The sequence below is a fragment of the Clinocottus analis genome, unplaced genomic scaffold (assembly GCF_023055335.1).
Source record: "Clinocottus analis isolate CAN_PGR_092001 unplaced genomic scaffold, fCliAna1.0.p SCAF_8, whole genome shotgun sequence".
Lineage (NCBI taxonomy): Eukaryota > Metazoa > Chordata > Actinopteri > Perciformes > Cottidae > Clinocottus > Clinocottus analis.
In genome coordinates, this window is record NW_027176240.1 from 8,443,279 (window position 1) to 8,469,652 (window position 26,374).

General features: G+C 40.3%; 1 protein-coding gene across 2 annotated transcripts in view; it reads left to right on the top strand.

The window, feature by feature from the left end:
* Nucleotides 1-26,374, top strand: part of LOC137780088 (cGMP-dependent protein kinase 1) — an 81,068-nt gene that overhangs the window by 12,932 nt on the left and 41,762 nt on the right. For both annotated transcript variants that reach the window (XM_068568425.1, XM_068568424.1), the window contains exon 3: nt 16,596-16,709. In XM_068568425.1, the coding sequence (XP_068424526.1) occupies nt 16,596-16,709 (114 nt within the window). The remainder of the gene's footprint in view (nt 1-16,595; nt 16,710-26,374) is intronic.

Here is a 26,374-nt window from a genome sequence, read left to right on the forward strand (position 1 = left end):
ATGGCTGACTGACATTCTCTGCCAGCTATGGTATATTTGTATCTGCCTGCCGACATCTATTAAACCTATTATATTCCACTGTAGGTGACCGAATGTAGTCTTTCAGTGTCTGCAGAAACAGCATTTTCATTGTCGGGTCCTTTATGAAGCAGTGAGCCTCCTGGAGCTCTTTAGAAAGACAGACTTTCTCTTCAGCGTGACAGTTCACCGTTAGCCTGCCTACTGCCAGCTTCTGTCAGAAAGAGCCAGAAGTATTAGAGCAACAGCCTTGACAACGATACACTGATTGATTGACACACACTCAGACAAATCCGCATTAAATTCAAACACGTGGTTCACTGTTTATGTTTTTATATTGGGACAGATAATAATGAGTAGAATAGAGCATGACAAACATTTATGTGAGGGCTGAAAACAAGTATTTCAATTGGTAGAAAAAACCAGGACAATGTGGTTTATTAATTTTGATAATAGGGACGTTTGAGTGTTTTCCAGATGTTAGAACTCAGGACACCAGCTTGGAAACCAGGACAATCCAATTATAAAAGAAGATTAATCCTTCTGACATTCGGACAAAATACCTGCTAAACTAATGACATTTCCATCAGCTTCCTCTGTACTTTGTGTCTGCGGTAAATTGCTAATTCTTGAACGCTAACATGCTACCATGCTAAACTACGATGGTGAACATGTTCAACATTATACCTGCTAATCAAACATCAGCATGTTTACCTTGTAATGTCAGCATGTTGATTTTTCATTTCACAGATACGCTAGAATGGCTGTAGACTCGTATATGATAGTCTACGGGGCCATTGTTCTGCAGGTGGACGTACATTTCACTAATTCTACTTTACAAAGTGGGTTTGATACTTTTACTCCAGTGAAGGATCTGAGTGTCTCCATTCTCATCACTGTTGCACTTGTTGTCCTTATCTGGAGACTGCAGAGAGTCAGATATGTAAAGAGTCTAACATGTGACGCGCGTCATGCAAATGAAATGCAAAACCCAACTGTGTCCTGTACTAAAGTCACCTGAAAGAGCATTTTGAAATCGGTGGCCTTTTTTTTTTTTTTTTTAAAGATTAATACCATTTAGTAGTTACTAAACATATTGTAATCTCTCCCTGTCATTAAGGCTGTGAGAACTCGATTGTACCAGCGGTGACTCGTCATGCTGTAGGTCACAAATGAGCAAGCGGCACAATGACACGATGAATACGTTCCTCTTGACTGCAGCAGAAAGAGAGGAGCACGAGATGCAAATCTGTAAGAGACATAATTGTTCAAAGGCTCTGTGACTTCCTCACAGACAGTGATCGAGGAAAGACCTATGAAATGCATTAAAATACTAGTGCTCATGTGCCACTAATATCAAATGTTTGGTTAATTGATTTCCATTTTCAAATCCCTAAGGGAAGCTTAACATATTTATCTTCACTGAACATTGTGAGCTCTCTCTTGCGGCTCCAAAACTCTTTTCTACTCCACCCTCTGTTCGTCTGCACATTTCTCTCTCTCTCTCTCTCTCTCTCTCTCTCTCTCTCTCTCTCTCGCTCTCTCTCTCTCTCTCTCTCTCTCTCTCTCTCTCACTTCGCTTGCCTGCAGCTCTCATCCTAACTGGCCTGGATTTGTTTTGCATTAAAAGCATCGGCCCAGGGGTTGACGACTTTGTGTCACGGTCTGTGGGGGCCCATCACAGTCTGTGACTTTTAAACGCACACTGACGGGAAGTCTGACTCTGCCTTGCCATGTAAAACTTACAGCTGCGTCTGCTCAACATTGTACATCATTTTCCCAGCAGACAAAGTGTTCACTGCTCAGCCACGACCGTCGTTTGTTAGTGAGACTTGGCAGGCTAATCATTAACGTTTTGCCACGAGGCTGATATCATTTTTTCAAGCATCACATAACCAAATGAGGCACAAGTAAACTACACAATACACAACATAGAATAATTGTGGTCTTTATCTATATATGAAGGCATATACGTGATGTATTTTCCCCTATAATTAAGAAAAGACAGACATCGCAGCCTTTCTTATCAAACAACCTCAGAGCATTTTGCTTTTGTCGCAGATGCACCTGATAATGAGCGATCAGACAAAACAGGAGCTGAAGAAACAGAAATTATCCTGTCACAGGGATCTACCGCCGTAGCTGCCTGAATGAACGTTTGTTGTATTTCACATCCACTGGGCTGTGTCTGACGGTCCACTTTAACATACTGATTGCAACTGAGACAATAGCTCACGTTTCCATGGAGACAAGAGAGGCTTCTGATTGGATGTGTCGTCCGTGAAGACCCGTACAGGTGTCTAATGATGATAATAACTAGTATAATCACATCCAATTACTATCAAGTATTGCCATGACAGTAAAACCCCCTTGATTTCCTTTGTCGTCATAACTCAACTTAATCTAATGAAAGTATGTTTGCTGAGAGGAAGCCCCGGCTCCCGCTGTAGTAGTACACCGTGTAGACGATGTTACGAGTAACACGGCAAGGTGCAACAAGGTGCCATCCTCAGCTTTCATATCGTGATCATTTTGGATGACAGAAACACAAAATCTCAGCAGTGGAGCCCAAAATGCAAATGGACGTGCATGTAAAAGGGACATAATCGGTTTAGTTTAATTTGTAATTAGAATTGGGATCATCGCACTTGTCAGCCGAGGAGTTAAAAAAAAATGGCTCAAAGTAAATGGTTTTGTGTTAACACAAAACCATTTTGAATAAGGTCACATTTAAAGTTTAATTTAAGGTTGAGTTACAATAACTGATCAATCTGTCAGCACTGAAGGATAGCTTTCAGTTTCATTTACACCATATTTATATTTGGTGCTGCGAGTAAAGACTATTTTCATCATTGATGAATCATTTAAATTATTTAAATACACCTGTATTTAATTTACATATTTTATCTAATTTATCCTCATTTGAGAAGCTGGAACAACAGAACTTGGGGCATTTTAAAAAACAGCTCAACTGAATCACTTTGGTCCTAGTTATGTCTAGACATAGGCCTTGAGATGATTAAGTTAAATGGTTTCATGTTATTAATATCAGAGTACTTCTCTGTCTGCACATAACTACATTTTGGAGAGGGAATCTTTTCTGAACAGTTTTGTCAGCTCTGTTGCGATAACAGGACGTATGAGGTCTCTCCTAACTAGGTTTCATTTTTGCCAACTTTGCAATTTTATATGTGAATGGTATGAATTTAATGTAGGATTCCTTCTTTGCTTTTTTCTTCTTCTTTCTCTCAGCCTGTTTGGGAAACAAGTATAGACGCATTCATCGTCAAAAAATGCCTGGCCTGGAGGATGCAGGCATAATATTGACACTACTTATTATATATATTTTACTGTTTATCTTTCAGGGAGAAGGAGCTGTCGGCCCTCATGTGTTCTTAGTTTTACTACATTTACCGGGAGGGCAGACTGAAAAGTGAGGCGAAGGAGTGTTAATGTTACAGTCTGAGTCAGCTCCAAATCCGAAGGTGTTCACAGTACATCGACAGCTTCTCTGACAGGTTACCATATTCAATGCAACCATGGATACTCTGAAGACCATTTTATTCAGCTGGAGATGTTCAGGGGATTTGAGGAGACGCCGAGGATTTGGCACTTTCTCTACACAAATTGGATAGAGTCCCAATTATTTTATTTGTCCTGCTCTTATGCAACGCAAATATAATATTTTGACAGATGTCTTCAATAAAACTTCAAGTTTAAGTGAGGATTAAATGGCATCCTTTCATTGTCTGAATGTGACAGAGACGAATGTGCAGTTTTGAGGCTTATTCCGAACTACTCCTGTCAGTAAACTTTTCTTTTTTTGCTCCTTTTACTGAGATATACCTCTGAATAACAATGAATGGCGATGTTTACTCACTGTGACTCGATACTATTTTTCCTCGAAGGGAGTACTCTTTCTGGTTTTTGACTCCTTGACACTCAAGACATGGTTGTGTGTGTGTGTGTGTGTGTGTATGTGTGAGCATTGACACTGATCTGTTTGCCTGCATCTCTAATCAAATAGAAACAGCACTTGGAAATGAGAGGAACATGTGTCTGTTCAATTCATTTCATGGCTTATTTTATCCTGTTAATAATCCCCTGTAGCTTCCACTACTAGCACTTCATCTTATCTGTTACCTCGTACAGGCAGAGTTATTCAAACCTGACATGAAAACAAATCTCCAGAGTTTCTCGACATTTATTTATATACTTCATCATCAGCCTCCGTATAACATATATTACTTTTTTCCAACCTAAAAAAATGATCCAAACTTAATAGCAACCAGCCAAAAGACCAACCGGTCTATCAGCTGATCTGGTGTCAACTGTTCGTTAAAGTGTCTGTCAGGAATACGATAGATGGATGCCTCCGTCTGAGACTCGTGACAGCCGGACTCGTCCTCTCACTATGCGACAGGTTGGAGTCGGTGGAGAGATCCCCTCTGTGCTCACCGGCCTATGAGGCGGAGTGAAGGGAGATCACCTGTCTCATCCTGAGCAGAGAGAAAAGACGTAATCGACAGGAGCACCTGAGCGTGACTCACTGTCACACTGTAGGTGTGAGAGGACACGAGGCAAATTACTACTGTAGCTACTGCTGTTGATCCACTTATTATTATGATATATTCGCATATTAATAAGCTGATATTAAAAAAAGAGCATGCGTTGGGTTGCAGAAATGTGAACGCACAAACCCACTGCACCACATTGTTGCCTGGCAACTTAACTAATGCAGCTCAGGAAAGTAAAACGCTCCCAGACTTTGAGTTGATTGGCCCCAGAGAATACAGCATGTAGCACACATTCAATACAACAACGGCTGCCTGTTGCATCTCGACAGCACTGTGCAGCGGCTAGTTGTGGTTCAATAATGAACTGTAACCCACTGCTGAGGCTCAGACTCAGCCCGCCCGCTGAAAAGGCTTCTCAAGAGAACTCAGCGTCAACTACTCGGGACGGAAATCAATTTGAGGATTGATATATTGCGTATGTGTGTGTGTGTGTGTGTGTGTTTTTCTTAAGAAAATGGAATGCAATTCTATCATGACCACGTGGTTGAGTCGCACATGCTGTAGCTGGCACACTTCAAGCCTGTCGGTGCTCATGATAACCCTAATGAGGTTATAAAGGCATCCTCTGGAGAAAGGTGAGAGGTCTGTAATTGGAATGACATCCAAACACACTCCCGATTTATCTCCCACACGTTAAAAGTAACTGTCACAGGTGGAAGCCCTTTTTCTGTCCACTTAAATGTCGCCCACGTTTTTAATGAAATGAAAGCAATTGCAGAGGAAGTAGGGTGACAAAGTTGCGCATTATTAAATAGAATCACGTGTTATGACGTTTTTCCGTGTTGGATATGTCACAGAGATGTATACAATAATTCTCTGGCACCTTTAGAAATATATACGGCATGTGTGTATGTGCGTGTGAAATCCTATTTAATCACATGACTGTTGGCAACTGTTCAGCCATGAAAAATCAATTACAGTGAAATTTAAAAACTTTTTTGAATCTTTTCCATTTGCTTTTTGATTCAAAGCTGACTTTTAACTAGATGCAAAGGCTTTCTAGTTCAACGCAATATCAGAAATGTATTTTTTATTCATGAAAAGCGCCGAGAAGAGATGAAAACAGTTGGACAGATTTCTACACGCTACGCCACATTCAGGGGGCTTGTTGACTTTCAAGAAGGTAAACATCCTCTAGCATTTTCTGAGAGCTTTTAATGATCTGAAATACCTCTATCAAGATGAATATAACGTCCGCTAATGTGTCATTTATGTGCAAATGCTGTGCATGCGTGTGTTGCAGACTAATAACCCCACCTACGCTGAGCAGTGCACCATCTGCCCATAACACCTATAGTGAAAATACTCTGCCTTGTGTCTTTCCTCATATGCCCTCATCCTTCCCTTTGTCACACACAAAGGTTCAAGTTATTAATTCAAAATGCTCAAAAACAAAACCAGAAACATGCACCAGTTTCCCCTCCGTCACTCCCCCTCACATTTTACCGACTTTGACCCCAATCTGTCCTCTTGTCACCATCTTTCACCTCTTTCCTCATCACTTTCACTTTTCCACAACTGTCTTATTCTTCTTTGTCTCTCTTCACCCACCCACCTGTCCGTCTTACCTCATTTTCATTCTGCTATTCCCTTGATGCTCTTTGCCGTTCTACACCCCCTTTCTTTTCTGTCTCTTGGCCTTTTTTCGTTGGTCCCTGAATAAGAATTGATCCTCATTTTCTCTTGTCAGTGGCCGATGAATACACATCAGAGCAGGAATTATTGTGTGATTTGTGAACAATCCTTTTAGCTTTCATCACTCCTTTGTGGTTAAAAACGCTTTTGAGAGTTCCTCATCTGGAAAGACAATGAAAGCTGTGTGTGTTTGTGTGTGCACGTGTGTGTGTGTGTGTGTGTGTGTGTGTGTGTGTGTGTGCACATGTGTGTGTGTGTGTGTGTGACAAAAGGAGTGGAGGAGGTCACAGAAGAGCTCACAAACACCATTACGTAGTATGCAAATGTAATTTTATAAACTAAATGTTTTGCTTTCATTTAGATAGGTATTGTGTAAGTTTATCGTTGTGTGTGTGTGTGTGTGTGTGTGTGTGTGTGTGTGTGTGTGTGTGTGTGTGCGTGCGTGCCTGTGGAGGCGGTGGCGATAGACTTGGAGTGATTCTGAGAGTCTGCTCTGACTGGATAAGCTGTGTTTGCTGAGGTTTACATGAGGATACAAGATAGGGCACACATAATACGCTCTGCTACAGTGATGGATGAATCCCCCGCCCCCTTCCATGGGCGTCTGGTTATGTTTTAAAATGGGGGAGCGGACTTACAAAAGATACATCATCGATGTGTTGGTCCTGTTTTGGTTGTCCGGTCCCTGAATTTGTTTTTTTTATTTAAAACAAATTTCCCTGCATTTTTACCAGCTGGTCTCTTAGATGGACACCTTCACTTGCCTAGATTAGATATTTAGAGGATGCTTTGAAAACCAAAAATAGCAGAATATAAATAGCTATGTAACACTTTAAAGAGCTCACTCTTTGAATTGGATCCTTTGCTAACTTCCCATCTTCACAGTTGAATTATGTCTGTTTATCGAGGTAATGTTTGGTGGGCTGACACGCAAAATTAGCCGACAATTCAACAACACAATTTAAAGTGGTCCAAGCGAGTTCATTTAACATACGCTAGCATATCTTTTCCTATGTTATGTTTTCAGTCCATGATCACAGTGAAGCTTAATGGCGTGTTTCTTAACTTTGCAAGCATTCAGACTCTTGTGGATTGACAGACTGTGATTGACAGCCAAAGCATTGTAGAGCAAAAGATCAGAGAGCATTTTGATCTTCAAAAATGTGTCATTACTTATTTTTGTCAGTTGCTGACAACATTGAAATGGTCATCACTATAGGCTGCTTTAATATTATCACGCGATTGCGGGGACTATATGTTGATAAGTTTAAAAAAGACAAAACATTCGGTCGGAAAACTATGATTTCGCTTCCCTTAGATAAATAATGGGGTTGCATTTAAGACTGGCTCAGCCACTGACTGCACACATACATACTGTAGGCACTTAATATAGCTGCAGAAATAAAGAAAATATTGTTTGTTCTGGCTCTAAACCACATTGCCACCTGAGGACAATATCATACCTTCAAAGTTGGTCTGTGCTCATGACTTTTATTGAGAAAAACTGAATACGGTGAGCTTGGAAAGGCCAGTTCATCAATCAGTGTCTCTGGAGTCAAGGCTTACAGGAGACTGTCAGATAAGGGTTTCTTTTTAAATTACTCTTTTCTCACTGCAGACTTTTTTATTGAGTCTCTTCTGTTAAAATTAATCTCTTTGATCTATATTTTTTGTTTCTGTTACTTTGATTGCCCTTTTTCTCCACGGCAGCGTTGGCATTCTCACATGTTGTGTTGTGCAAAGTACAATTGAGTGTTACAAGTTGACAGGAGCATATCGCTTTTATCTTTATTATCTCACCTTTTTCAGACACAAAGAAAAACGGGCATGTATCAAGCTTGATAACAAAGCATTTTTAATGAAGGGATTTTTTAAATTAATTACATTAGCCAGGAAAGATTTTCAATTTTCAGTCCATCATGTTGCATGCAAACTTTAATGAGTCAGGGGGAGGAAAGTCATAACATTTATGCCCAAACACCTACAAAGCTAATGACTTTCCCCACCAGCTTGAGCTTTACTTTGTGTTTATTGCTAATTTGTGCTAACATGCTAAATAAGTTGCAGACCACTGTCATTCCACTCCGCTAAAAATGAGCAGGTTAGCATTGAACTGTACTGCACAGCCTTACCAGCTGCTCACAAGCCGCTGGCAAGTCTCGCACCTAGGCTTGTGGTGTATTTGTGATTGTAATATTATGCATGGAAATACATATTCAATGTGTATGTTTATGAAGATATGTGCGTCCCCAACACTTTGACAACACTAACTGGGAATACAAATTTCCATGTAAATGCCTTCTTCAGTTTGTAGCGAAACAGTGGCTACTGAAATGAAAAGAGGCTGCGGAAATGAGAGAGGCCCAATATTGTCGTACTTCAGATGTCATATTAATTTGTATTCTGATGTTGACGCTGTCTAATTAAGTCTGGTCTGCATAAAAGAAACGCTGCAGTATGTGCACATGGACACTAACCGCTAATTACAACGCAGTGATTTCGCCTGTGAACGGAAAATGATAATTTTCACTGCCCCCTGCTTAAGCTATCAATCAGCTTGTCAAAACAACAGCGATAATCAGAGTTTGATGACTAGCAGGGAGGGAACCAGGACTGTTTTAATGTTTTAATGAAAGAAACGATAGGAGCAGGGTCCTAGACATTGGAATTTAACCGTCTTGTCTCAGCTCACATGTCCTATTACTCTCCCTGAGTGAAAGAAGTCTTGAGTGTAAGGTTGAAAGGCTCTAAAGGTAGACGCGTACACGTTCATGCTGAATCCTTGTCTCTAAGGTAAAATGATGTAAAAAGGATGAAACCAGCTGGCCCCCATATCCCATCGTCAACACGCTTTTTTTTTTCGTGTGTCACAAACCACTTGTACAGAAACGGCAGTGCAGGGAGCCCTGCATGAGGGTGCCTCAGTTGAACTGAAAAAAAATATGTGAATTGCTTTCATCTCAAATGATGGGATGTTCAGCATCGCTCATCTATAGCATCAGGTGTCCGTTCTTGTCTCCCTGCCTCTGCCTCCCTGCCTTCCCCTCTGTTTCTCTTCAGCGCTGCCTTCTTACATCTCTCACCCCACTTGCATTTCCAAAGCCTTTTCATTTGCCTTTTGTTGTTCCTGAGGGTTTCGCGTCAGCTAGTTTGAACTGGGAGCCAACATGTAAAGCGGTGAATAAAAACGCAACTGTCTGCTCTCGTTAATTTAGAAGGAACGGTGGCACAAAATCTGAGTGCACTGCAGCCATAACAGATGAACGTTGTGCAACATTCGTCAGTCAGCTAATGTTTGAGAGAAATCTATTTTGAATCTGGATTCTACCTCGAGAAGTTTTATGAAAAACACTGACACAACAGCGACCAATGATATTCACAAAGAATCTTGAAGTAAAACTATTTTGGCACCACCTTTTTCAACATAAGTGGATTTTAGTATAGGAACTGCAATCTCCTCCCTCCATCTCCAGATTTGAGAAGCTACATAAGCTGACACAGCCTGCTTCACAAGCTTGTTGACAGACAGCTGATGACAGTCAACAAGGGCATTTGTTGGGAGATGATGCAGACGTGCCACTCTGTGGAAAAGGGCTGGAGGACTCTGGGCAAACATCAAACTCTCTTTATGTTTATAGGCTGCAGCTTTCCGCCACATCATCATGGAGCTAGGTATATGGCTCAAAGTTTAAAGAATGGAAAAGCAGTTTAACATAATTAATATAACAATTTTAGCTGACTATCATACTTCACTAGCCCTGGCTGGATAATAAAACTTGTTTATTTAACCTGCATTTATTGATGTAAATGGGATGGACAAAATATTAGAAACACCTCTCAGTATACTGCTAAGACTAGAGCCACAAACATCAGCTTCTATATAATAATAAAGTTGAATGAATTTCTCTCTAAAACATATTCAACAAAAAACTGGCCTAGTTACCTGCTACAAAGAAATAGTGGGCAGCATTTTACTTCGGTCGTGGGTAAAAAAAACAACAAAATCCAAGCAAATTGCTGATAGCCATCTGTATGTTTGTGCCACTGACCGGGGGTTTAAATCCAGAGGGGCAGAAATGAGAAAACGACCCACAACTTTATCTCGTCCTGCCAGGAGGAGAGCAGTCGGCACTCGGCAGCTCTGGCGGACGGACCCCAGCAGCGGCTGCAGCAAGTCAAATTCAGCCAGCACCGACCCCAGTGCTAGGAGTCACAGCAGGCTCTTGGAGTGCAGGGTCAAACCTATGAAACTGAACTGCAGCTACAGAAGGTTTGCTGGGTCATGGATTTATTAATGACAAGCCCTCTGTGCAGCTCTCCTCCTTCGTTCTCATGGAGGGAGGCTGGCACTGCGGTGACTCACCATCGCCTCTCGAGGAACGGGTGGTTTTACAAGACATGTCGGGCTGAGTCCAATCGGTTAGCACATGCATTTTAGTAGATATTACTTGAACACAATACTTACATCTGTTTTGACTCAAACTGTGACGTTTTCACAGATTATTTTTGTATGTTTTTCAAAAGAAATCGGGCCATATTTTACACATTGGACCTTTTTAGACTACAATCAGAAACAGTTTTATTGCCTTTCACATTACACATACAATTAATTTGGCTTAGTGATTAATGAGTGATAAACAAAGTAAAAGACCATAACTTAGAGATAGAAAATATTCAAATTGATCACAAAATAACCAAAAACAAATAAAGACTACCTCAGCTAAGTGATGATAGGAATGAACTAAATAGCAGCAGCAGCAGCAGCAGCCTGCAGCATCCTGCAGCGTAGGGTACGGCTTTATTGTTTAAAGTAGAATTGTATGTCGCTGTTGGCCGTGAAAGCAGACTTGCACCCTGCTGCTGCTGCACATTCAAAAGACACACCAACACCGCCGTGTGTCAGGTTCAAAGGTAAACAGTCACTGTCTCAAAGTTTAACATTCACATTCCACAAGTCAAAGACAACACACCTCACACACTGGCGGTCACCAGCTATGAATCATCCTGCTGCTTGTATTGCTTCAGCCTGCAGTTATACACAGAGGGATTCTCTGAAACATCAGCTTTCAGTGTGTTTTACTTTCAGCACCGGGGCACTTTAAACACAATACAAGTCTCTCCCGTTATGGGCCAGTCTTCCCTGATTAATAACACAACAGTGCTCGTACTCTTTTTCTCTTTCTTGTGTTAGTTCTTGCTATTGGTTCCAGCTTAATTTGGGTTTGTGCTCATTTTGAACTGGAGCGTGCTTTGTACCTGAACGCTGCAAGGTCATAGTTCTGTAATCAGGAGGAACGAGCAATTAAATATAAAAATGTTTTCATTTATTACGCCATTAAGTAGCTTCCAACCCAAACACAATCATTTCATATCCAGCTCTTTCAATGTCTTTATTCTTCTTCTGTGCTGTTGCTTTCATCTTGAGATCTATTTTATGTTTCATTTTCTGACAACTGCCCACTCTGTTGATTCATGTGTGCCATTTTTCATGACTGAGCTGCAATGAATATTTGTCCTGCTGAATGGGCTTTTTGAGAGGTCACATTGTGTTCTTTCGAAAAACAAGGTGAAAACGCAAACAGCGGCTCAGAGCACATGCACAATCAAATGCTACTACTTCAGGCCTATTTCAGTCGAACGTTTAAAATGGGCTGCTATTTGTGAGAGCTTTGAAACCTTGTCTATTTTTTAACCAATAAAAAACAGATGGGGAGTTTTCCGAAGCCCTTTAAGTCCCTTCTGAATAGATCCCACCCTCGACAACACTGGGTTTTTCCTGCACAAAACTACTCAAACTGTCAGAGACAACTCAACGCTTTTTCTCACAGACATTCTATTGCTCAACTAAAGTCTCTTTCGCGAAGCGTCAACTTTAGAATTGTACCATCTCAAACCTTCAGTGGTAATGACCCCATATGTCCAGTGGGAGCAGGATGCTGAAATGTTCTGTTTGATCTACTTTCAGTGTTGCTCTAATGGATAGGGATAGTATCGGGGAAATCAGACCCCTGAGTAGTGGCAGAAGAACAAGGCCCAACAAGACGGGATGGTGGTTATGTGTTATCCTGTTGGGATTTCCAACTCCCCCACATCCTGTTTCTTGATGTCCATTTTGTGCTGCTTGAAAAACATAAAAACTGTCAATGAAAGAAGGGAAGTAAGAATTAAACCGTATCCTGCGCCTGACCCCGACAACTTTATTTATAGAAGCAACCTAATGACCTGAAAGACTTCACGTGGAAATCAACAGATGTCCCTTTGAGAACGTTGTGTTACATGCAGCTCACAGAGGCACAACTGAGTAGACTCATTACAAACATGCCTTTATCTTTAATCTCACCGTGTTAATTGTAGCCATAAGGTTTAGTCTGAAAGACAGTTATCTGAATAGAAAATATCTTTTAATTTGGCCAGATATCCTTCGGATCACAGAGGATTATTTAAATCACTCCTGTCAGAGGGTTAGTGGGAGCACATTTGCGTTAACTTTTCATCGGTAAAATCGTCAGCACGTGCAAGATAAAGTCAACCCAAGAGACAGCAGCTTTATGATTTGGGAAGCAGCCAGAATGGCATCTGATCTGGAGCCAGAGGGAAGTCTGCTTCGTCCTTCTGTCCTAATAACCCGCTGTGTGTGCATTCAAATGATCAGCCGTTAACACAGCTACACCACCTCAGGGGGAGAAGATGTGCTGGAATACATTGACAGGAAACAACTCTAATGATGGTTAACATTATACAGGTGTTATTTTATGCATTTAGATTTTTTGCTTTTTTGCTCTTCGTCTTATTTTTTGCTTTTTTGCTCTTCGTCTTATTGCGTTTGGAATTTGCCTTCAGACAGGACAGCAAACAACTGTTGTTAAATGGCTTTGTGAGACGCAAATTTGCTGTTCTTTCATATTGCTGGAAAAGGCGTGTCATTGCCTGTGGTGTTGCTATTTGAATATTATTTGAGTAGAACCTGCAAATGTGAGGTGAATTACAAATGAATGTGGAGCTATTGTAATAAAGAAGTGTGAACAAAATAAGATATTATTGAATACAAATACAGACAATTAGCTGGATCACATGTTGCCATGTGTGGATAGATTCATGGGAACATCTAAATGGCAATTTCTTTGCTATAAATTGCTAATCATTTAATAATTGGATTACTTAATTTCCTAGCAATTCCCTCACAACCTTCAGCCAGCAAGTTATCCTAAACAAGCATTGTGCTCCAACTCCTCATCTCTCTCAGGATTAATTATATGGCTATCCACAGGAAATTATTAGCTTTGTCCATAGTCGAGCGTTACGTTTTTTCTGCCGTATGTATGGTTGTCTTTGTCCTGACATGAACCCATCCACAAGACACTGCTGTTTTTAAACCTCAGACCGCCCTTCATTGCACTTAATGAAGTTCTGTGTCTTGTGTCCTTTTGACAAGGACAGCTATTATCTGTATTGATACAGATATACACTGCACAAGTTTTGAGTCACTTGATGTTTTTCTTCTTTGCTTTAATAATATCATAAAGTATCACATTATTTATACACTAAATGTATTATTGAAATTTGAAATAGTTTTGGCCCCGAAAGCTGAAAGAATTAAAGTATTAAAACATACTTTTAGCTAATGTCCCCACAGTGTTACATGCCTGGGAGAATGAGGCGTTTTAATTCAAGATTAAATTAAAAAGCATACTGAGTAGTCGTCTCAGCCATCTGACTGTAACACATCAAGCTTTTGTGGCAGGCAATTCCAAACTTATGAACAATAGTGCACCATCAATTTCACTGCAGGGACTTACTTTGTTTCTTTCTCCTGGAACAACATGTCAATGTTGCTACTGATGGATCGAAGCCAACCATGTGTGTTTTATTGTGATGTGGGAAGGCTTAATAAGCGCTTCAAAACGAGGTCATAATTGTTGATAGACATAGAAACCAGTATAAGCCATGTTCTACACCTGGTTAGTTAACCAACAGTCATGCAGGCTCTTGTCTTTGCTTACAATTTTCAAACTGGACCAATATGGGCATTACTATCTGTTATACCGATGTTTAAGATATTTGGAATAAGGGCTCAGGGCCTTTGGGAGATGACGACTCAAATCTCAAAATCTCTCACAGTCCATTGATTAGTTTAGCACATATTTGTTATGCTCATGGAGTCAATAATAACAGTCATTCCACTACGCAAAGCTTGATTGACACTCACAAAAATGAAATTCAGCTTTTTTTCACGTTATTACATTTGCTCTAGTGAACAAGTGTTCCCTTTTTTTCTGCGAGAAATCCCAATGTGCACAGGAAGTTATCTATTTTATGCTCATGAAAGCAGAAACATGAGTTTGTTTGGCTGGAGTAGAAAATAGATTGAGAAATACAAGCTACAAGATACAACCATCTACAAGGAACATTGTCATATTGTATATGTGCATCGAGAAACACTCAAACTTCAAAAGCGTAGCACCCGCAGCTGTCCTTTATTAGATTCACAACAAGTAAATATATAATGGATGTTTCACACCAGCTTTCTGAAAAGAGTCTGGTGAATATGAGCCAAAAGAGGGTTTTTAATCTAGTCAAGGAAGCTCTCCAGTTGATAATGAAGAAATAGACACATTGTTAAAAAGCTGAATGGTGAGACATCCTAGGTTTTTTTTAAATTTTATCCCCAGCTATTTCTCCTCTTGAGTGGAAATGACAGTGTTGCAGGAAGCTAAGACACAAAAGAAATGCTTTGAAGCATGGGCCGTTAAAACAGCAGGGAAGTAGACAGTAAGATGGTGACACAGTTTAAGAGCTACAGATTACATGCATGGTTTCATCCTGGGAGTTAATGGATGATGCATTGTTTACCACGAGGAAAATCGTTCCAACGACGTGGACCAAACACAAAGTGGAGAGTATAATTTGTCCTGACTCATGGCAAGTTTTCTGGAGACTTTTTGTCAAAGGAGTTCACAATCTTCTTTAACAACATATAGTGTCATACCATTTCCTCTGGAGATGACTCACCTGCTCTCATCATCTTGCCATATTTCACCTGTAGCCTAGAGCCAACTTTGACTGTTTTCTTTAGGATTTTTGCTCTCTGTGAATTAGAGTTATGGTCCTGCTGGAATTCTGAGTGTCCAAGAAAGTACACAAGTTTGAGGAAGCTTCTCTAAACACACTGGCCACGGCAAACCCCCCTGTCACAGGGGCACAGAGCCTCCTACAGTGTTATGAAGAAAAATATGGATACAGTGTTATGAAGGAAAAAATATAGACTTACTTGCTTTAGAAAACTGCATTTTTTTAAGCTTTTCTGGGCTGCATTTTTACGAACATACTTTACTCAGGTGATATTCAGACACCTTCATATGTGTGTTTCTTTTACGCTTGTACAGATTGGGGAGCTCAAAGTAAATAAAGTACGTACTAAGAAGCAGTGTCATAGTTTAGCAAACCACCATGTGAAGAAAATGTGCATGTAATCACTTTCCTTCTGGTGAAGGTGGAAATAAGCTGCTTCATCTGGGAAAATCCAGCATGAAAGAATGTGGATTCATAAACATAAACGTACGAGTCATCGACAGGAAGAGCAACGCTGTGACGTGCGTTGAACTTAAGATCCCAATCCTCTGCTTTGTGTACGTTTCACCATAATATTGCTCAGTTGGGACAGTACTGTGGTGGCGAAAAAATAGGACCAAACTGTCAGCTTGCTGATCTCTGAGAGGTGTGCACATTGGCTCTTCATCGACCTTCCTTCACCGTTAATACTCTTCTCTGCGTACGTTCAGCAAGACGTTTACGATGTATCTCTCCAGCTTTAATTTTTTATTTAACGTGATTTTGTATATAAAAATAATAGAATATATTAGATTCATAAGTTAAAAGTAAGTGAAGTGGCATAATGCTTTTTAATGCAGAAGTATCTGATCTTAATGGTGACCATGTGAATCAATCCATACTGCAGTAATTATAATTTAGAGCCTTCTTGGTGTGTTTTTTGAACCGGTCCTTACCTCAAGGCGTACCATACTGTGTCTCTGAGTTATGGAGTGTTAAGCTTTAAGTAGAATTCTCACACATTGATAACCTTAACCCCACACAGGCTTGGTAGGTGGCCAGTGGCCCTTGGAAACTCCCCATTGCAAAATAATCTATTTCTTTCCAGTCCACTGAGTCAATGCCACTGGCTGATTGGCCCCAAAAAATGAACCAAAAGCCTATCATCCACTCCATTTCATCACTGAAACTTTGTTTGCTGCATATATTCAATGTAGCAGAGGACTCTCACACTCGGGTAATCGTGCGGACAAAGGAACGTGCAATTTAAATAGCATGATGCTTAATGGCGTGCCTGTATTTCTTTGCATGTTTCAGATGGAAAGGTGGAGGTGACGAAGGAGAGCCTGAAGCTCTGCACCATGGGGCCAGGAAAAGTGTTCGGAGAGCTTGCTATTCTCTACAACTGCACCAGGACCGCCACTGTCAAGAGTGAGTCTCCACAGACACCTGGAAAAAACATCCAAAGTGCTCACATCATTTTGTGTAGAATGTCCACAGGTCCCCCGGGAGGCAGATCATGTCACCTGTTCACACACACACATACACACATCAACTGAAATCTGCTCCCTCAGTGTGGAGGATTAGGGGTCTTTCTGCCTGTAAGGTATCAGTCTTGCGCTGACACAAAGAGGAGGATCAAACTGTCACGCACAGATAGCATTGTTCCTAGCTCGCGTGTCAAGGTTGACTCATTCATGTGTTAAAGCTTCATCTTTGTAGGATGCACAGTGGGGGGAGTAGGTGGTCTATCAGACTGATTTGAGCCGTGTAGAGTAAGGAGAAGAGAATGAAAAAGGACAGGACAGATGGTGGACTACGCACATCTGAGACGTAGCGTGTTCGAAGAGTGTGTCAGGATGAAATATGTGTGTTTATGTCAGGCAGGAAATAGGGAATAGCTGTGAATACGTCTTTGGAGAGAATATTAAATGGGAAAAAAGGTGAGATAAGGTGTCACGGGTGAAAGCGTTTCTGTGCAGATGAATGCAGTTGAAATCAAGTGTCTGGGTAAGTGCTCCAGCTGGCGCTTGAGGTATCATAGTTCAGTTTAATCTCCATTGACCTGGTAAATAATTCCACAGACTGCGGAGTGGGTTTATTTTTGCGTGTGCCCCAGGTATGAAGGGCAGGTGGGGTCCCTCGGGCCCATGGACGAAGGCGGAGAAGCGCCGGTTGGAGTGTTGAGGAAACCAAGGTTGATGGTTGCACTCCCCTTACTGTCCCCTCTCGCGTCCTCTGGTCCGTCACCGCTGACCAGCCAACCTGAGGGAAACTCCCAGCTCCCGTTGCTACGGCAACAGGTGCCCACAGGGAGTCGAGCCGGCTCTTAAGGGATCAAATATTCCCCTTCCCACAGGCGACAGTGCGTCTGCCTTTTTCTTTTTGCAAATTCTTTTGCCTGCCACATGGCCCACCGGCGTGAACTTCCTTTCACAGACTTTAGAAGTGTACGTCAGCGCTTTGCTGGTGATGTGGCGGCTGAATAAAAACTCTGCATGGAACAAATGATGTAATTGTCTACATAGGGAGAAGACTGTTTACAGTCGACCAGGGTCAGTGTGGTAGTCTCTCAGAGGGTGGTTGTCTTTGTTTTAATGTATCTCTTTACACAAGAGGGTACAGAGGAATTCAGCCGGGATTCAGGATATTACAAGTGACGGCTTCTAATGTAAATCATGCAACCAGCTAATGAGTGTGCATGAGGGATTAGCTTCTAATCAGCCACTTAATTTGATCTATGTGTGCAATCCTGTAGGAGGATATATCCTCACTGTAATCTTAAAATACATTGCATGGTTTCTTCAATCATATGCATGAATAATTACATCTCAGTAGAATGTAAATGGCTAACTGCAAAGAAAATTTAAAATGTAATGACATTATTGTTAACTTTGATAATGAAGAGACTGTTGTTTATTAGGAAAACTCACAGAACCAATGAAAATGCATTATGTGGTATAACTAATATAGAGAAATTGTTTGATTTGAAATTGTTATGATTTAAACATAATGATGACTTTTTCTTTTGTTTCAATTGTGGTGCAGTATGCAACATTTTGTGGTTAGAAAGATTTGATGTGAATTTTCACGGTAACATGAACACATGGTGTAATTCCTTCCAGCAACAGTCCAATGAGCTTGCACCCTTGTAATCCAGCTGCTTTTAGTCTTTAAGTGCCATACCGGCATATTTTGGACCATTAACTGTAAATTAGTGTGAACCATTTTCCAAAGCATTCCACCGAGTTTTGGATTTTTCATTGCATCTTTTCTATAATCCTCCAGGCATCATTTGGTTTCTACTCATTTCAGAACATTAAAAAAGTCACTGACTTGAAACTGGCAAGATTTTGTAAATCCATCACGGCGAGTGTCTGTCTGCTGGCTCTCCAAATCAATTTGCACTTGCAACAATGTTGACATGACTGTGAGGATAATACAAGCAGACATAATATTCACTGTGATTGATTGTCTATCACACACTTTATTTTCAATTCTATGGAAGTTGTTTGTCAAACTACACTGGTTTGAATAGTGATTGCCTGGAAGGAGGAATAACACATTTTTGAAAAATGGTCGACACAGTAATCCATAATTTATAATATAACGACTAATATGAAAAATGACGGATGTAGTCTATTAAATTAGAACAACATACAGACAGAAGGCTTAGTAAAACCAGCAAATAACACACAAAATCAATACGTTTTTGTTTTTTTTATTGTTTCAAAAATCTTTGTTGGACCACTTTGTGGAAAACTGTGCAACTGTTACAGGATTCAAAGTGGCTGTATTGCAAGGATAAGACAAAGTTGTAAGCCCTTCAAAATAATACAAGAATTGATTGAATTTGTATTAATTCTTGCACATCATGTAAAACCCTGGAGAGACTTACAAAGATTGTTGCTTTCTACCAACCCCACTCCTTTACAGCCTTTAGGGGATTTCTATGTGAGCACATGCTTGGACTCTCCCAAGAGAAATGGATCCTGTAAGTAAGCCCTAACTTGAGCATTTGGAGTAGCGCATTGTCCCCGACAATCTCCGACAATCAATATGTTATGTTTAGTTTCAGGATACGGACACTTTAAGTGCAGAATTGTGGACACATTTGGGGTTTGGCTTTACCAGTCTTGGCGAATGAGGTGTGATTTCACATGCAGCCTGAGAGGAAAACGTTTTCCTTGCCATCAAATTCATATCAGATCATTTTCACTCGATAACAATTGGAAGGATGTTGGCTGAAGATTAAAGAGTAAGAAAGGGGTGGGAGTGAGCCACAAAAGAGAGAACTGGCAAATACAGGACAGCAGTGACAACAAAATGAGGAACTCACCTCAGGGGAAGTGGGACAAAATTAGTATTTTTTTGTCTGCAGCGTGACGGACAGTGGCCTTCTGCTAAAGGAATTCTTTTATAGCGACAAAATGTCACTTTCTCCTGAAGACTGAGACAGCATAAGAGGATGCGATTCAGCATGGTGCGGCATAAAGCTGTGCAGCAGTTGACTGTGATGAGCATCACTGCGACACATGACAACAGCAGGAAAGCAATAATTGCATATTGTTGTTGTGGCTCAGGCTTTTCTTTCCAAGAATATATTTGCAAATTTCAAAATCATGGTTCAACTCTACAAAGAGCGACCATTTTCATGATCGACTATGCTGTCAATTATTTTTCTCAATTCTTTAAATAGAGAAAAATGAACAGTTTTCTACAGCCCACGCGTGACGTCTACCAAATCTCTTTAAAACATTTTGTTTTACAGCTAACTATAGATATTTTGTTTACAATTATCACATTGGAGAAGTTGTAACTATACCGGTATGTAGTGTCTTGCATTTTTAATTGAAACATGACTTCATTACTAATATAGTTGCAGATTACTTATTTACTTATTTATTTTTCAATTAATGAATTTATGATTTCATAACTACTCCATTAAATTTTGTCAAACACGAGTGAAATATGCTCTGCAAGCTCTGTAGTTTCATCTCAAGAGATGATGCCAACAAGCGTCACTCTGAGATGTACTGGCCTTAAATCTTAACCGATCACAAGCAGAATCTTCAGAAGTGGTCCTTCTCAACCTTCTACACTAGAAAAATTGACCTTTTTACGCCCTAAAAAGGAGCTTCTTTTCTTTAGCTTTCAACTACTTCTCAAGGTCTTTCTGGAAAAAAGAACGAAGAATTCATTTTATTATTAAGATATAGTCTTTTTTTATGACTCACAAATGAAATAGAAAAACCAAGAAAGACATTATGGCTCTAACAAATATGATCCCAGATCCTGTCGAACACAAGGCGTCTTGTTTATTCATAGTAGCTCTAAAGGAGTGTCGGGAATCCTGACATTGTTTTTGGACTCGTAGAGTGAGAGTGATGTCACTGCCAGTCACTACTAATTTAATCAGTGAGACTGATTATCAGTGTGCTCCAGCTTAATGATCGTGGTGGTAAAACATGTCTCCGACCTCTCTTCAGAAACTGAGCAGAACTTTCTGTTGCACATGAATACTTTAACATGTGACTAAATTGTACATTTGGAATTAAAACAATATGTATAATTTACGTTAAGAAGTACTCTGAGCGTTTAAAGGGGGATCCAGATAAGATTGGAGCGGCAGCGTGATAGGAAATCCTATTCAGCTCTACTGATCAAACTTACTGTCACAGTACACACATGCACACGCACACTTCACACTCATTTCACACTCCTTTCACACATATTTCTCACTTTGAGTGACAGAGACCGTTGCTCACTCTCTTAGACATACACGCATACAAAGCAAATGTTTTATAATGCAGTCAGCTTTTTATTTATTTTCATGATGTTCAATGTCCTAATATGGGTTGGTTAGTTTTTACACTGGAACGTCTGTGATGCTCACATCAAATTTCAAGAAGATCAAGGCCTCAGATGTTCAAAGGTGCACGTGGTCTTTTGGTATCGCAGGGGAAAACAAGAATTGCTAAGAAAGTGATCGTATTAAATGGACTGGAAACTAAATGAGAGCTGTTGCATGGTAAGATAGTTTTTCTGCCCACCAAACAAGTCAAAATGTAGTTTGTTGTCTGTATAATTTAAACAATGTCAAACATTACATTTCATTTAGCTGAGACTTTTATCCAAAGCTACTTACAATAAGTGCATTCAACCATGAGAGTACGAACTCTGAACAACAAGAATCAATAAAGTACAATTTCTTCAAGAAAGCCAGACTACAGAGTGCTATAAGTTAGTGCCATTAAACTGCTATTAAAGTGCTACAACTTGATTTGTGGCTTAGTGTTATCGTTGTCATCCTGAAGGTCACGCCATAAATTCACAATTACATTTTTTATGTATTCACATTCAAGTAAAACATATCCCTATTAATTGTAACATATCATATTACTGGAATTAGTACAGCTATTTGAATGATAATCAATGAATTAATTATATCAGTACATAGTGTTATTCTTTCTTATATGTTGACAATGTATTGTAGTCAAAGATGGTTACAAGTCTTTACCAAGTGTGCAAAGAAGCCTGAATAAATAACTGAATGATTGAAACATTTGGTTTTAAACTCAAACTTGGCCAGAGCTACTGAAAAAATATGGTCTTAAATGCATTGACTTGTGGTTGGTGAAGGGTTGCATCACACTTAAAAGATTGGAAATCAATGACATACTTTACTTTGTCTCATTATGTATACACGTATTAGATGCATAACACTGCCAACCAGTTCATACATATACATTATATAATACTTATTAAATATGTATCTCAAAGTCAGCTTTAATGCCAATCTCCAATTGACCTTTCCTTTCTCCTGTGATTCCTATTATTTGACATTTATAATCTCCTAATTAATATATTTTGCAGCCGTCCAAGGCATGACTAAATCTGTCATTTAGCTTTACAGGCTTTATGTTCAAAAGGGTATACATCTTGAGGAGTGGGACTCATGAAAATGGAGCCCTAAAAGCTGTTCTGCCAGTAGTTAAAAGCTTGTTTTTATTCGTCATCTTTATTTTTTCCCACAGCCTGATCTGAAATAACCACCACCTGCTGACAGCACATTAGATGGTAGTGGCTGGCATTGTTTTAAAATGACGTGTAATTGAAAAGTCATCCAGGATCTTTTGTTGGGGTGAACACACCAATTGTCTGGTTCAACAGAAATGTGTTTTTATATTCTGCAAGTTAATGCTGTTACGAGGAACTTTCATTTCCTGCTGATTTTGTTTTGTTCCTCTGAACAAAATCCTGTTGTTTATCCCCTACTGCATTCATTCCTGTGAGCTTTTGTAAGCACCCTCAAACCCCAAAAAGACAGCACCTGACAGCTAGTACAAGCTCAGTGTTTGGGCATCAGTGTCCACTGACACACATACGCACACGTGTTACTAAAAAAAGCTCTTTGTATCACGGTATCACAGAAAGACAAATTAAGCCGCAGCAGCATTGTGCTGGAGACTTCTGAGAATGGCCTTTGTGACAGAATGATAGCTCAGCTGTTTAAAACCCTTCCTTCCGCTGGGGATTGAGCAAACAGTCGTCTTTCTAATCAATCTAAGGGAGGAAAATGTGCATGTCAGTGTGTGTAAATGTGTGCGGGTGTGTGGAGTAGACTATGTCTGCTCAGTCTCAGGAATCGCCCTGTTCACAGTGAACCTTGTTTTGGCAGAACGAGATAAGTAACAGGTATGAGACTCCTTGGAGAACCGGCACCAAGTTAAACATTATGACTGATAGAGAATGGTGGCTTTAGCTGCGGACTCTGTTGTGTATATATATCATAAAACATGTTGATTGTGTGGCTGTCAGTGTGCCCTCTTGGTCCCGTACACTTAAACCCTCAAAGTAATCGAATTCATACTATTTAGAAAACATTGTTTCTGCACTTTCCCTTGTTCACATGACTCGGTAATGAACTGTGAGATCACCTCCAGCCTTTCTTTGACCCAGCAGTATGATTGCTCGACATTAGGACCAGGTCTTGGCCTCTTCTCACTCGTAGGGACTAATCTCGTGTCGAATCTGGCACAGAATACCAAGCACCGGCTGTTTGCTTTGCCAGCAGAGAAAAACAGCAGCATTTTTATACAATTTGTTTTCACTGTGATTAAAATCAAGTGAGTGCCGAATATAAAAGCAACCTCCAAAACAAAAGGCATCACTTCTGTGCTTTTTGAAAACCAGAATGTGCACTTTCACTTTGCACTTGAAATATGTCGATAAATTCAGCTGAATATTAGAACAATGTCACAGCTCTGTCCTCCACAATGTGTCTTGCATGTCAACATAGGAAATACGTTGGAGTAAGTGTCGTCTTAAAGTCATTCTGATGATTCGCAAACCGTGAGCAGCAACATAACCCACATTTAACATTCTAGCATACAGCATTAGTTTGCTGGTATAGTGTAAGCATGAGAATTACTTTGCTGGTATAATGTAAGCATAAGCATTAGTTTCCTGATACGCTTGGCAGCCGTTAGCCTCTTTTATTCCTGTTCAGGCAGTACATTTTATACGCTGAGAATCGGATGTCTGTATTTAATCAGCTGGACATGTTTTCTAGCAGAATGAATATAATATACTGTATATATTACATCTTTGATTGACTATTACAGTAATTTGTAAAGGTTAATATGTATAAACGCTTATCTTTATGCATGTACATTTACTACATTTCTGTTTACATTACAATGCACTCTATTTAAGATATACTATACCAATGTATATTATTCATACATGTTTTGTACTTGTGGCGTTTTCCTTTTATACATATTTTATGATTTTTGTTGGAAGAAGCCTGAGATTTAAGATGAAATTGCCAACAGCTGCTCCTCTCTAGTTGTTGTGCATATGACGATACATATATTGAAAGTGTAGTATCTATTGGCATGTTAAGTTCCCCTGTGTATTGAGGCAAGAGGCTCTTTTGCTGAAGATGGTGCACATTGAGTAAATGGACAGATGCCCTCAGAGATGCTCTGTATGCCTGCAGTAAAAGTAGTATAAAATAAATATCTTGGAGGTTCAAAACCACCTGAGATTTTAAGAGAAAGGGCAAATAACTATTTGTTATTAACCAAATGGGCTTGCGTGTGAGGTTCTGCGCTCCTTCAGCAGGGCCGGGCTGTAGAGAGTTGGAGATAAGAGCTCAGGAAAGCTAGTGAGTGCACTCTGAACAAGAAGCACAGAGGAACCATCTATTCTGCTGCTGGGTCTTTGAAGGCTACTCAACACAATTAGTGATGCATCCCAAAGCAGGGAAATGAGAGATGGACGTACGTGTAAATGCATCAAAAGACAAAACATGCAAATGTAAAAACGAGAGAAATAGCAAACAGTATGCTTTACATGTTGGCATTTAGACGAGCAGACAAACAGAGAAAACACATCTAACATGGTACAAAACAATAGAAACTACTACTGACTCTTAGTGAGTCCGTAATTTTGTTCAGATAATTGGTTGCAAAAGTATCGCACAATCATTTTGTTTTTCCCTCACCCTTGTGCAGATGTATGCAGAGCTTCATGAGTGACATATTGCACGCATTGTGGTAAAGGGTTTCATTGATGAAGCAAAGAAAAGGCAGGAGCGGGCACAGAGAAGAAGACGTTGGCAGATAGAATTCCAGTGGGACGGAGCAGGAGAGAAATCTTCTCTGTTTCCATGGCTGCCATGGTAACACTGTTGCCAGAGCGCAGCTAGAATTGTGGTGCGAAACAATGGTGATGGTGGCTGGGAAGCCCCCACCCAGCTGTTTAAAGTTAAGGTATTATTGTCTGGTGCCTTTGATTTGACAATGTAGTTTTTCCTCGTCCGATGACGGTATCTTAATTTGTATGTGCGTTTGTATGTAAGTGCCGTGTGTGCGCGTGTGTGTGTGTGTGTGTGTGTGTGTGTGTGTGTGTGTGTGTGTGTGTGCGTGCGTGCGTGTGCCTTCGAGACTGAGGGCCCCTGCTGCTGCTGTTGTCCTGATTCTCCGCTGGAGCGCAGGTGTGATCCCGCAGCGAGAGGCTCTTCAGGGGTTTTAGATGGCTTGAAAGGTTAAAACACCCAGAGAGGCAACTTCAGACAGCAGCAATATACAGTCAGTCAGTCAAAAGAACTATTGTACGATATACTGTATTTATACAATATTTATACAATAGTTACACATAGTCACACTTCGAGGTGCAGTGTTTTATTTGGTGGTATCTCGGGGTGAGGTTGCAGATTGCGACCCACTGAAACTTTTACTAAATGTAATGAATATATTGGCTCACTCAAACCGCCTCTGGAGATGAATTGAAATGTTGAAAAGGTGTAAAAGCATTTGTCTGTCCGTGTGTAACTACAAGTAGACTCTCCAGGGTTCTCTCTGGGGTTATAAGTAACCTGCTAAAGTGTGGAAGATATTAGACTTTTGGTATTTCTGACCCAGATTTACAAGCGGATTTGTGGGAAAAGATGAATTGCAATCAGATTTATGATCTGGCCAACGGAGGTGCATAAATGTGGCACGGTGTCAATGGAAGAGCCTTAAATCTTATCAGCTGCAAGACACTTCAAATGGTGAGTGTTAAAGGGGTCTTAGATACATATAGGGATCTTTTGAAGATGATGCTTGGGAGGAACATGAAACATAATCCTTCATAGACGAAACTGGGGCAAATATTCTGTAAGCGAGCTGTTTCTCACACAATGTAGAAAACGTCAAGAATTAAAGTTGATCAGCGTGAAACCAGACGCTTGTTCTTGTGGAGTTCGATTTTTTCCAATACAAAGATCAGATATCTCTAAGGATAAGGATGCAGACAACATACAATGTTGCAATTATTCACTATTTGTTGAGCAAACCTGAGAGAGGTGGGACTGACATTTGCCCTTGAGAAGGATTGATTATCGTTTGTTAGATGAAAAATGCAATCGTAAAAACTCAGTTGCAAAGCAAACCTCTTTCTCTCTCTCTCTCTCTCTCTCTCTCTCTCTCTCTCTCTCTCTCTCTCTCTCTCTCTGTCTCTCTCTCTCTCTCTCTCGTGCGTTACTCCTACACACTCACTGACTCCTGCTCGTTACAGCGTGAGACACACATCACGGGCAGAGAGAA